Below are 11,564 nucleotides of genomic sequence, written 5' to 3' on the forward strand. Positions count from 1 at the left end.
GCCAGGATGGTCTCGATCTCCTGACCTCGTGATCCGCCCGTCTCGGCCTCCCAAAGTGCTGGGATTACAGGCGTGAGCCACCGCGCCCGGCCAAGGGTCCTGTGCTCTTAATCCAAGAGCCTCTGTGGGGAGTGAATGGAGCTGAGCGTTTGTCATGGCTGGCTCAGAGGGGATTCCCGGGGACGGAAGGAGTGGGGTCGGTGCCAGTTGGTAGGGATGTGTGAGAGGTGAGAAGACAGCTGGTGCGGGACAGGGAAGACAGAAGGGACATGCAGCGTCTGGATTCTACGACCATCCAGATAGAAATGTTCCTCGCCTTGTCCCGCGTGGCAGCCACTGGCCACAGGTGGCTCTTGGACACCTGGAATGTGGCTAGTTTGTGGCTGGGAGCTGGGTTTTTAATTTTGCTTGGTTGGTTTAAACAAGGGCCCCCTCTTTGGACAAAGCACATTTCTATGCAAAATGGAGCTTTTGGTGTTTCTGTGGTGGTTAAACAGCAGCTCACACTGAAAGTGCCCGCAGTGTTAATGCTTTTGCAGAGAATAAACTGAACTTACCCTGCCAGGGTCCCAATGGGAGGCAGCTGCCCCTTCCCCATGTCACAGAAGGTTCTGGTGAAGTCAGAGCAGCTTGGAAGAGCTGGGTTGGGGCAGCAGACCTGAGACGCAGGCAGAGGCGATTGAGGGGTATCCCATTAGGGCACGGGAGGTCCAGGCAGAAGGGTTTGGTCCCGTCCTCTCACTGAACCCCACAGATGGGCCGTTTTCCAGAGAAACACCACTGTGGTGGGGGTGAGGTCAGTGGACCTAGACTATACAAGGAGCCACACCCAGACTGAGCTGGATGGGGGAGGGGGCGGCCTGGCATCCCCAGGGACCAAGTGTCACTCAGTTTGTTGCCCGATCTCTCAGCACCCTTCTGTGATGTCCCCCTTGGGACAATAGGTGGCCCTGGGACCCGCGTCAGGAGGGTGTGAGGGCGCCGTGATGACCAGCACTGGGCTCCGACCACCTCTGAGGACACAGTGCCCCCCCGGACCTTTGACACCCGGGGGTCTGAGGGGCCCTGGCTCTGGGGAGGGCTGATGGGGTGTCTGGGCTGCCCTGCACCCTGCTGACCTTCCCTCCCCTGTGCCCTCCTGCCTCCAGGTGCTGAAGGGCCTGACCATCGCTTGGTAAGAACAGAGGAGGCTGCCCGTGACTCATGGTGATGGTGAGAAGGTGGACGTAGACAGGTGCCCTGCAAGTGCCAAGCCAGTCGCTGCCATAGGCACTGGGCTCGTTAACCTTAGTAACCCTGTTGGCGGGCAGAGGCGGGATGGGGGCTGGGACTGGGTTGCAGCAAGATGTCCAGTGTCAGGGCTTGAAAGGGCTGCACTTGGGGACCCCATGATGTCCAGCACTGGGCTCCGACTGCCCCTGAGGACACGGTGCACCCCGGGACCTTTGACACCCGGGGGTCTGAGGGGCCCCACTCTAGGAGGTGATGGGTGGGGGTGTGGCCATTTCCCCCATTCAGGACCTTTTCTGTGTCCTTCCCCTGACAGCGTCCCTCCAGGCTCTCTGCTGTTTACTGCCTAGGCGTGGCTGCAGCCATGGCTGGGAAAGTGCTGCACCCACCCACCTGGGCCAGAGCTGGTTCCGCTCCTGCTACAGGGACACTGAGCTGGGTATCTCGGCGCTTCGGGCAAGAACCGCAACAAGCTCTCCTGGGCCCTGCAGGTGTACGGCCGGGCCCCTGCCTTGTGCCTCATCTCTCGAGAACTGCTGCTCTGCTGGGCGACCTGATCCAACCTGACAGGGTGCCATCTTCAGCTACCACTGCAAGGCCCTGAGGGCAACAGCAGCGCAGCATTGCCCACCTGGCTGCTGGTGGCCTGGTGCCAGCTGGGAGTCCTCCCAGCACTTCGAGGCCACTGAGCCGCCCTTCCAGCCCTGGCCCACCATGGAGAGGGGTATCCAGCTTCCTCTTCAACCTCGTCTGCCCCTGAGCCAGTGACGCCCAAGGACATGTATGTTACGTTACCCAGGGCCTGTACCAGCGCCAGCTGGTCAAGGGCATGACGCTGTCGTAGGCCGTCCTGGACATCCAGGCCATTGCTGACAGCAGGCTGCTGTCCATGGTGCCAGAGGCTGCCAGGCTCACGCCAGGACCCAGCCCAGTGCACAAGGACCTGGCTGCTGAGCCGCACACCCAGGAGAAGGTGGATAAGTGGGCTACCAAGGGCTTCCTGCAGGCTAGGGGAGGAGCCAGCCTGCTCCCCTGTTCTGAGCAGGCCTGTGGGGAGGAGCTGCCCATATGCCACCATGAGACCTGGGCCTGGCTCCCGAGGACAGATACCGCCTGGCCTGGTGCTCCAGGGGTGAAGCAGGCCAGAATCCTGGGGGAGCTGCTCCTGGTTTGAGCTGCAGTCAGGAATTGCGGGACATGGTAGGGGAGGCAAAAAGCCTTGGGCACTACCCTCCCCGTGGAGCCATTCAGCATCCCTCGAGCTAGCCACACCCTGACAGTGTGTTCAAGGGCTCCGGAAGAGAGGGGTGTCTGCCCCCAACCTCTCCCCCGTGGGTGTCACTGGCCAGACGTCATGAGGGGAGCAGGCTGCGTGAGTGGACACTTACCATGAGTCCCTAGGGGGAGTGATTCCCCCCGGCATTGGGTGCCATATTACATTTCTGTCCGGGTAGCGGGGTAGGTGGGTACCATGGGTGTCCACCCTTCTGCCACATGGAGCCCCAAAGCACTGCAGGCCAAGCAGGGAGACCCCATACCCATGACATAAAAGCATCTTGAAGCTTTTACTTAGTGTTTGTAAGGATTGGTTTGTTGTTTTTTTGAGATGGTTTTCGCTCTTGATGCCCAGGCTGCAGTACAGTGGCGCCATCTTGGCTCACTGCAACCTCCACCTCCTGGGTCCAGGTGATTCTCCTGCCTCAGCCTCCCAAGTAGCTGGGATTACAGGCGCCTGCCACCACGCCTGGCTCTGTATTTTCAGTAGAGATGAGGTTTCACCATGTTGGCCATGCTGGTCTCGAACTTTTGACCTCAGGTGATCCACCCGCCTCGGCCTCCCAGAGTGCTCAGATTACAGATGTGAGTTGCCACCACCACGCCAGGCCTGTCATGGGTTTTCTCTTAAGACCTCTGTTGCTATGCCTTCTCTCTGAAAGTATGCATTGGCTGTGGCTGTGATCAGCCAGTCCCTTTTGATGGGTCTGGTTTTGCTGTGTGTGGCTTCTGTCTGGTCTGAGTTCTGGGTCTGGGTTTAGGGTGTATTGGGGCCAGGATCACAGGTGACAGCTCTGTGAGGATTCCCTGAGCCCTGGCGGTTCTGGCTTCACAGCTGAGGTCTTGGGCACAGGGGCCCCTGTTAAACCACGGACACACCGCTTAGCCCTCTGTGGGCTCAGCTGCTGAGCTGGGTCCAGGGGGATCCACCCAGGCCTCTGCCCACTAGCAGGTCCCGGCTCTGCACAGGCCCTTCCAGCAGGCTGCTGGGAAAGGGTGGGCTGTCACCACCAGGTGAGAGTTGGTCACAGCCACAGGTAACCCCACCTGGCACTTGGGGTCTCCATGAACCTGCAAGGAAGCAGCCAGGCTCCCTCCCAGGGCCAGAAAGTATGAGGGGCATTCATTCCTCAGCCTTCCCAGGGTCGTGGCTCCTGGCATCCATTTGGGGTGCCCCATGACCACCCAATACCTCTAGGGAATGCCGGGAAGGGCAGTGAGGCAGGTCTGGGGACTCCCCGGGGATGAGTCTGCATGAGAGGCTGCCCTCAGGACCCTGGGAAGAAATGGGCTGGGGCGGTATGCAGGTGGCCCTGGTGTGGGGGAGGGGTTGTCCCAGCTTCCACTCACTGGCGTTTCTGGACTCTGTTCCTTTTTTGGGTTCTGGTCACTGGGAGTGGCTTTGAACTTTGCTCCAACTGCTCCATGTAATGGGGGCCAAGTGGCTGTTACCAAGTGTCCACTGCACCCAGGCTCCCCACGAGTGCTCTGGTTAGACGCTGCCACACAACCGTGGGTGTGGGACAAGGCCTGGGAGGGACTGGTGCTCTGCGCTAGGCCACACTAAGAGGCAGCCTCCCCTTGGGCCAGGGACTCAAACGGCAGCCATGCAGGTGCTCCACAGCGCCTGCTGCTGCATGAGTGGGGGCGGAGTAGCTCTCATCAGCATGTGGTAAGTGTTTGAGTGGTGGATGCATGGCCCGTGCGATGGTTGGGACCCCAACACTGTTTTATTTAACCTCGATTTAAATAGCCATGTGTGGTCGTGACTACTGTATTGGCCAGCGCCTCCACATCGCTTGCAGCATTGCAGTGCGCAACCCAGAGAGCACCGTCGTCTTTCCCTGCGCTGCCGCCCCCAGGAAGGAAGTCTGGGAGTTGAGGAGTCTGCTGGGTTAGAGTTGTGGTTCTGCCAAGTGAAACACAGAAGGGCCTATTACTTGCCCAGAGGCACACAGCCTCGGAAACCAGGCTTTGAATCATGCACCTTTCTGAGGTCTCTGCTGCCGGATCCCCCTGACCCCACCCGAGTTCATGGTTGGTTTGTGAGCTGGTGTGGGTCACTAGAAAACCAGACTTGAGGGTCCAGCTCCTGTGAGCCTGGTCTCCACAGAGCACATGGCCCACATGGAGGCTCACTGAGCAAGCTCGTGTCACACAAGCTGCATGTGGAGGTACATACAGGGTCCACTAGGTCCTCAGCCAGCCCACATGCTTCCAATGCTTGCATAGAAACGTGCATAAACATGCCAGCTGGGTGTGGTGGCTCACAACTATAATCCCAGTGCTTTGGGAGGCCAGGGCAGGAGGATTGCTTGAGGCCAGGAATTTGAGACCAGCCTGGCCAACATACCAAGAAAACAAAACCAGGCATGGTGCACGCCTGTAGAAGCTGAGATGGGAGTTCAAAGCTGCAGTGAGCTATGCTCATGGCACTACTCCAGCCTGGGCCACAAAGTAAGACCCTGCCCCTACCAAAAAAAGTGCCATGCAGGCGCCTGCTTGTTCAGACATGGGCACGTTTGTGCTTGAATGTGTGCCACAGACACGTTTCTATCAGCAAGTACGTACAGACTACCTGTGCACGCGCATAAGCGCAAAAAGTGGTCACACGTGACATGCATGCATGCACACTCATGCCACTGTCACAGACGTGCATATAAGCACACACAAACTGGTTTCCAGGCCAGAGACCACCCAGCCCTCGTTCCCCACGCACATAGGCGCACAGTAAGTCACGGAAGCCAGAGCAGCTAGTGAGCATACGTGTTGGGGTCCAGTGTCAGCTGGGGGTAGGGAAACCCTGGTTTCTGGCTCACACGGGGCCCCCCAAGGCCCGCAGGCACCCTGGTCTCCAGGCCAGCAGGCCCAGCCCCAAGCTGAGTGCCACCAACACAGCTACAGCTCCGGCCAGCAGGGGCACCACTGGAGCTGCAGGGAGAACATGCGGGGGGGTGAGTTTCAGGGCTTGGAACCCTCCAGTCCCACCCCAGCACAGAGGACTGTCACCTGGGGGGATGGCAGCCTCATAGGGGCCATGGCAGGAGACCCCATGGGCCGGAGGCCGGGCTGAAGCAGTCAGCTGGTAGAAGCGGCGTAGTGGACAGGGGTCCGGGCACCCGGGGAGACTGAGAGGCAGGGGCAGGTGAGTGGAGTCATTGCGGTAGAAGAGGGAGATGGTGACATTCCTGGAGAGAGAGGACACAGTGGCACCTCCTTCCTCTCGTCATTGATCTTAAAACCTGGAGAAACCGGCTCCTGACTCCCACCTGTTATCCTCCCAGCACCATCCCATGCAGTTCCCTGCCCCGCCATGCCTTCTGCCTAGCACATCACACCTTGCTTTGAGAGTTCTGTCCCGCCCATCTCCCTGGGCACCATCCCATCCTCACCCTCCATCTTTGTCAGGATCCCTCAGGTGCCTCCGGAACTCAAAGCCGAGGCAGGCAGCATATGGCGGGGTGTGTCCATCATAGAGGCCCAGGGCCCCCTGGAGGGCCAGCAGGGTGCTGTCATGCTGCAGGTGGACCCGAGGGGTGAGATGACACTTCTCTCTGGAGGCCTCCTTTCTCCTGAACACTAGACTTGTGCATCCAGATGTCCCCCAGGCTTCTTGGAACCAACCCCCCAAACTTGCTCCTCCCTCCCTCTCACCCTGAAGGCAGTACCAACAGTTACAGGCAGCCATTTAATAAAGATTGTTCAAATAGGTGCAAAATATGATTGGGCTAAGCAGCCTGTCTCCTCTGGAAGGACAGACTGCTTAGTTCAATATTTTCTTTTTTTTTTTTTTGAGACGGAGTCTCGCTCTGTCGCCCAGGCTGGAGTGCAGTGGCCGGATCTCAGCTCACTACAAGCTCCGCCTCCCGGGTTCACGCCATTCTCCTGCCTCAGCCTCCCGAGTAGCTAGGACTACAGGTGCCCGCCACCTTGCCCAGCTAGTTTTTTGTATTTTTTAGTAGAGACGAGGTTTCACCATGTTAGCCAGGATGGTCTCGATCTCCTGACCTCATGATCGGCCCGTCTCGGCCTCCCAAAGTGCTGGGATTACAGGCTTGAGCCACCGCGCCCGGCCAATGTTTTCTTAATGAAAACAAGGAATTATCTTTAATTCATAAATTCTTCCTCCCGTAACACCATCACCTCCCTCTTTCCAGACTAATATAGCCCAAGAGTATACAGGCTTTGGAGATACAGGCTACCCAAGGCAATGGACTGGGGTCCATTGGGACCGCAGGCTCTTCCTCACCCAGATCGCTGTCACCCTCATCCCTGTGCCTCAGTGTCATATGGCACTGCTTCCCAAGGACTCACAGCTGAGTACATGACCATCTTGAGGGGCAGCCCCAGGCGCTGGACCCGGGAGAAGTTTGCAAGGATAGCATTCAGCAGGATCCCTGAGGATGGGAAAAAAGTGCTTAGAATCTCCCAGAGGGAGGCACCCCAGCCTCCCGGCCCAACACCTCACCCCCTGTCAACTGGGCCTTCTCTGCTGCCCGGGGTGGGCCCACGTGGGCTCCAATATCCAAAGCTGAGATCTGGGCAAGGGTCCGCAGGACATCTGGAGAGGCCCAGGCTGGTAGTGGAAGACCATGGGCTTGCTGTGGGGAGACGGGAAGAGAAGACTGACGGACCATCCTGAGCCCTTGAGTTTGCCTCTGGCCCCGCAGGCCTGTGCTGCCCCCGGCTCTTTTGAGTCCCCCATGGGCTGGATCTGGATCAGGCTGGGAAATCATGAATGTGGACAGCAGTGTGGTTTTTTTTTTTTTTTGAGACGGAGCCTTGCTCCATCACCCAGGCTGGAGTACAGTGGCACGATCTCGGCTCACTGCAATCCTTGCCTCCCGGGTTCAAGTGATTCTCCTGCCTCAGCCTCGCGAGTAGCTGTGATTACAAGTGTGTGCCACCATGCCCAGCTAATTTTTGTATTTTTAGTAGAGATGGGGTTTTACCACGTTGGCCAGGCTGGTCTCGAACTCCTGACCTCAGGTGATCCACCCGCCTCGGCCTCCCAAAGTGGTGGGATTACAGGCGTGAGCCACTGCGTCCCGTCAACAGCGATCATTAATTAACAATAGACATTGTCATTCCACAGCCCAGAAGGCTTTATCTGAAACACCTGGGACCAGAGGGGGTTTCACAGCTCAGACATTCTGGACTTCAGAAAGATCTGATGGTGCTGACACCACACAGCAGGGAACACACATAGCAAGGGCTGGGGCAGCCCCCTTAGTCACACACATCGCTGCTCCCACCCTGTGATTTGGAACATTCCGTGAGCTGGAGCAAGCAAAGACTAGCAAGAGTACTAGCTAGGTGTGGTGGCTTGCGCCTGTAATCCCAGCGCTTGGGGAGGCAAAAGGATTGTTTGAGCCCAGGAGTTCCTGGGCAACATAGACCCCATCTCTGCAAAAAAAAAAAAAAAAACTTTTTTTTTTTTTTTTTTTAAATTAGCCAGGCATGGTGGTGTGCACCTGCCTCAGCTACTTGGAAGGCTGAGGCAGGAGGATTCCTATAGCCAGGGAGATGGAGGCTGCAGTGAGTTATGATAATGCACTCCAGCCTGGGTGACAGCGAGACCCTGTCTATTTCAGGTCAGCTCCCGCCGCCCAGGTTTTGGGTTTTCTGATTACAGGACTGTGGGGAGGAATTGCCAGATGTGTAGCCGCAAACCCTGGCGAGGCCTTCACCGTGTGCCAGGCATTTAACCATCTGAATCCTCACAGAGTCCTGGGGAGGTGTTGATACCGGTGTTGCCATCCCCACTGTGCAGATGGGAAAACTGAGGCACAGAGAGTTAACTAAATGCATGAGGGAACAGGGCTAGTGAGTAGCAAGCTGGGATGGGGAACAGTTGTCCTTAAACCCTTGGCTGGGAAGGGGCGGGGCTCACCTGGCACATGAGTGTGTCCAGAACCTTCCATGCCCTGCGCAGCGGCTCTCCAACCAGCGACAGCCCCGTGAAGTTCTCCAGGCGAGTCAGGAAGCCCTGGATGCGCGGGGCTGGGTGAGCCCTGGCCGGTCCCCTGCGCCTCGCCCCACCCCGCCACCGCCCTGCTCACCGTCCAGCCCTCCAGGGCTTCCTGGTACTCGGTGGCCTCGGTGGCCTCCCGCAGCAGCTCGTGGTATCTGGGACAGCTGCGCATGGGGAACCTTAGCAGCTGGGGAGAACTGAGGCTCAGAGAGGACAGCCACGTGCCTTGGGTCTCACAGCGGGTTGGGGGAACCCGGACTCTCTGCCCCTGCATCTGTCGCAGTTTCTCCCAGATCCAGAAGAGCAGCGTGGGCCCGGGCTCACCCTGGTCTGGCCAGACCGGCTCGAGGACAGCCTTGCTTCTCAGAGCTAGCTCAGGTGGCTAGACCCAGAGCCGCCTCTGTCTCCACCCGCTCCCTCCCTCACCACACCTGGGTCCAGCGCCCTGACCTTGTCCTCAGCCACGGGCACCGTGTGCACTGGGATCGGCCTCCAGTGGGCCTCGGGGCTCCCTGGAGCAGCCTCGGGAAACAGCCCGGCAAGGTTGGCCTGCGCGCTCTCCAGTGTGCGGTCAAAGTCCGTGCTGCGGATGTACACCTGGAGCGGGGTGGAGAGAGGGCAGGCGGGGGGTCGTGGTTGGGGTCAGAGGTCAGCGGTGGTGGCAAATCACAGCAGCCTCAGATTCAGTTTGGAGTAGGGGTCAGACACTGAGAATCATGTGGCCTTCAATGTTGGAAGTTGGGATCAAGGGTCCAGAGGCTAATGTCAGGAGCAGTTGGGCTGGACGTCCTAAACTGGACAGCTATGTTGGATTTAGGGGGTCAGTTGAGTCAATGAGGGTCAAAAAGGAAGATCAGAATCGGTGGAGGCTGGAGGTTAGAGGTCAAGTTTAGGAGGGCAGCGTGGAGGCTTGGTGTCAGAGTTCAATACGTGTTCATCAGAGGTCAGGAGGACTGTCTGTAACTGGGGGATGTCAGAAGACATAGGAGGAGACAAAAGAGGTAGGTCAGAATTGACAAAGCGTAGAGGTTAAAGGTTAGAGGTCAGGAGGGCAAGTTACGTCAATTAGGGTCAAAGATCGAAATCAAGTTTGGGGTCAAACGTCAGAGGCCAGAGGTCTGATTGGAGTCAACGGGACTAGAAAACAGAGATAGAGGCCAAATAATAAAGTCAGAGTTGATGGAGGTCAGAGGTCGAGATGTGACAGGTTGGGATGGAGTCAGAAGTCAGTGTGGGTTAGTCAGTGTACGGGGGGGTCAGAGATTAGAGGTAGAGGGCAAGTCGGGTTGATGGAGGTCAAAGGCCAGAGGTGGAGGCCCAAAGAGAGTGTTGTAGTCAGTGGAGGTCAAAGGTGGAAGGTCAGGGGACCAGGTGGGGGTCACTATGGCAGTACCTCCTCCCGCCGGTACTCAGGACTCAGGAAGGCCTCATAGCGGCTCCTCAGGAAGCGGCCCAGCTCCAGCTGCTGGCGGACCCCCTCCTGGGGACAGAGCAGTCTTAGTCTACCCCTCTCCAGCCCTCCCACCCTTGCCCTCACCTCCCACCTGCTTCTCACCCTGGTCAGCTGGCCCAGGCCTCGTGGCCACAGGGTGGAGGCCACCTGCTTGTGTGGGTCCGTGGGGTAGGAGGCCAGCGGGGCCCGGTCGCCGTGGCGGAATACCTGGACACAGGACTGGTCAGGGCTAGCCCTGGGGGAGCTGAGGGCAGGCGGGGGCGGGGGCGCCTCACCAGAGCCACGAACACCAGAGGTCCTTCTGGCAGGGCCCGGGGTGGCAGCAGCAGCAGCAGCAGGAGCAGGAGAGGTCCAGCAGGGTGGCCCCAAAACCCCAGCCCGGCCATTTCCACCCAGCCCAGACGCTGAGCTCAGCCCACTGTCTGGGCCGCAGTCCTGCCTGTCCCAGCCCTGCACTCAGCACCCCCATTATAGCAGGCCCTGGCACGCTTCCCCAGGGGCCACAGATCCCATCCCCCAGCGCCTCTGCCAGTCTTTGATTAACCCGTTTCATCTTCGTTTCATCTTCACTGCTGCCCCAGCAGACGCTTGATGTGCTTGTCATCATCCCCATTGTGCCGATGGGGAAACTGAGGCACAGAAGGGTTCTGTAACTTCCCCGAGAAAACACTGAGGTTTCTCAGACAAAGCTGTGATTTGAACCCAGGTGCCTTTAACCTGGATGCAGACTTGGAAAGAGACCCTCCTCACCCCGCATTGTTCATCTCAGCCACAGCCTTGACCCCCTGAGTCAGAGAGGTCGACGGTAGTAACCATGTGCTTGATTTTCTGTGCTTTGATGCTTTGACACCAGGGGCCTTGCTCTCCATTAGAAGGACCGCCCCTCCCCGGGTTACCAGTTCCTGGAAATCGTCACGGACTGGCCCAGGCGCGTGCCTCTTCTGTACAAACCAGCCAACCCAGAGCCCACACCCCAACCACCCGGGCCACCATCCACCTGCCCTGATCACCTGGGGCAGGGTACTGGACAACTGAGGACAGCCCCTGTGCCCCAGAGCCTGCTGAAGTGGCTCAACCAGCCACGCTTTACCCTACCTTATCCCACAGAAAACACAAAGAAGCTGCTTGCTTCAGTTCTGTCTCCCGGGCACCCCTAGTGCCTCCCCGTGTGGCCCCCGTGGCGTGCTCCCTCCTCTGGAGAAACTGTGAGTATAACAAGTCATCTTTCTTTCTTTCTCTTTTCTTTCTTTTTATTTTTTTTTTATTTTTTTTGAGACGTAGTCTTACTCTGTTGCCCAGGCTGGAGTGCAGTGACACGATCTCAGCTCGCTGCAACCTCCACCTCCCAGGTTCAAGAGATCCTCCTGCCTCAGCCCCCCCCCAGTAGCTGGAATTACAGGCATGTGCCACCATGGCCAGCTAATTTTTGTTTTTGTTTTTGTTTTAGTGGAGATGGGTTTTCACCATGTTGAGCAGGCTGGTCTCGAATTCCTGACCTCAGGTGATCCACTCGCCTCGGCTTCCCAAAGTGCTGGGATTACAGGTGTGAGCCACCATGCCCAGCCAGCAAGTCATCTTTCAGTGGCAATCGTCTGCTGCTCAGGCGGCCTTACCATCCCACAATGCTGATAA

At 58.1% G+C, this 11,564-nt stretch overlaps 1 protein-coding gene and 1 long non-coding RNA gene across 2 annotated transcripts in view; one reads left to right on the top strand and one right to left on the bottom strand.

Moving 5' to 3' along the window:
- The window catches only part of LOC105514725, a 7,481-nt gene extending 4,673 nt beyond the window's left edge, over window positions 1-2,808 (top strand). The window contains exons 3-4 of the long non-coding RNA XR_001002217.1: window positions 1,149-1,212; window positions 1,547-2,808. This is a non-coding gene — a long non-coding RNA (uncharacterized LOC105514725). The remainder of the gene's footprint in view (window positions 1-1,148; window positions 1,213-1,546) is intronic.
- Window positions 2,809-5,254: 2,446 nt separating this feature from the next.
- Window positions 5,255-10,318, bottom strand: ACPT (acid phosphatase, testicular). Its single transcript, XM_011946297.1, has 11 exons — window positions 10,208-10,318; window positions 10,035-10,139; window positions 9,873-9,959; window positions 8,930-9,076; window positions 8,568-8,666; window positions 8,399-8,494; window positions 6,974-7,106; window positions 6,820-6,902; window positions 5,898-6,022; window positions 5,515-5,693; window positions 5,255-5,436 (listed from the first exon to the last, which is right to left on the bottom strand). Exons 1-11 carry the CDS (start codon window positions 10,316-10,318, stop codon window positions 5,321-5,323), a joined length of 1,281 nt encoding a protein of 426 aa, XP_011801687.1. The 3' UTR covers window positions 5,255-5,320.
- Between the last annotated feature and the right edge of the window lie 1,246 nt (window positions 10,319-11,564).

Source organism: Colobus angolensis, unplaced genomic scaffold, assembly GCF_000951035.1.
Source record: "Colobus angolensis palliatus isolate OR3802 unplaced genomic scaffold, Cang.pa_1.0 Scaffold25, whole genome shotgun sequence".
In the NCBI taxonomy this organism is placed as follows: domain Eukaryota; kingdom Metazoa; phylum Chordata; class Mammalia; order Primates; family Cercopithecidae; genus Colobus; species Colobus angolensis.

What these genes read in the sequence shown, in the direction of transcription:
- ACPT (XM_011946297.1), bottom strand. Translation starts at nt 10,318, where the DNA reads ATGGCCGGGCTGGGGTTTTGGGGCCACCCTGCTGGACCTCTCCTGCTC. An exon ending in GCCTGGGCCAGCTGACCAGG is followed by an intron (nt 9,960 to 10,034) that starts GTGAGAAGCAGG and finishes CTCTGTCCCCAG; the next exon opens with GAGGGGGTCCGCCAGCAGCT. An exon ending in GATCCTGACAAAGATGGAGG is followed by an intron (nt 5,694 to 5,897) that starts GTGAGGATGGGA and finishes CTCTCTCTCCAG; the next exon opens with GAATGTCACCATCTCCCTCT.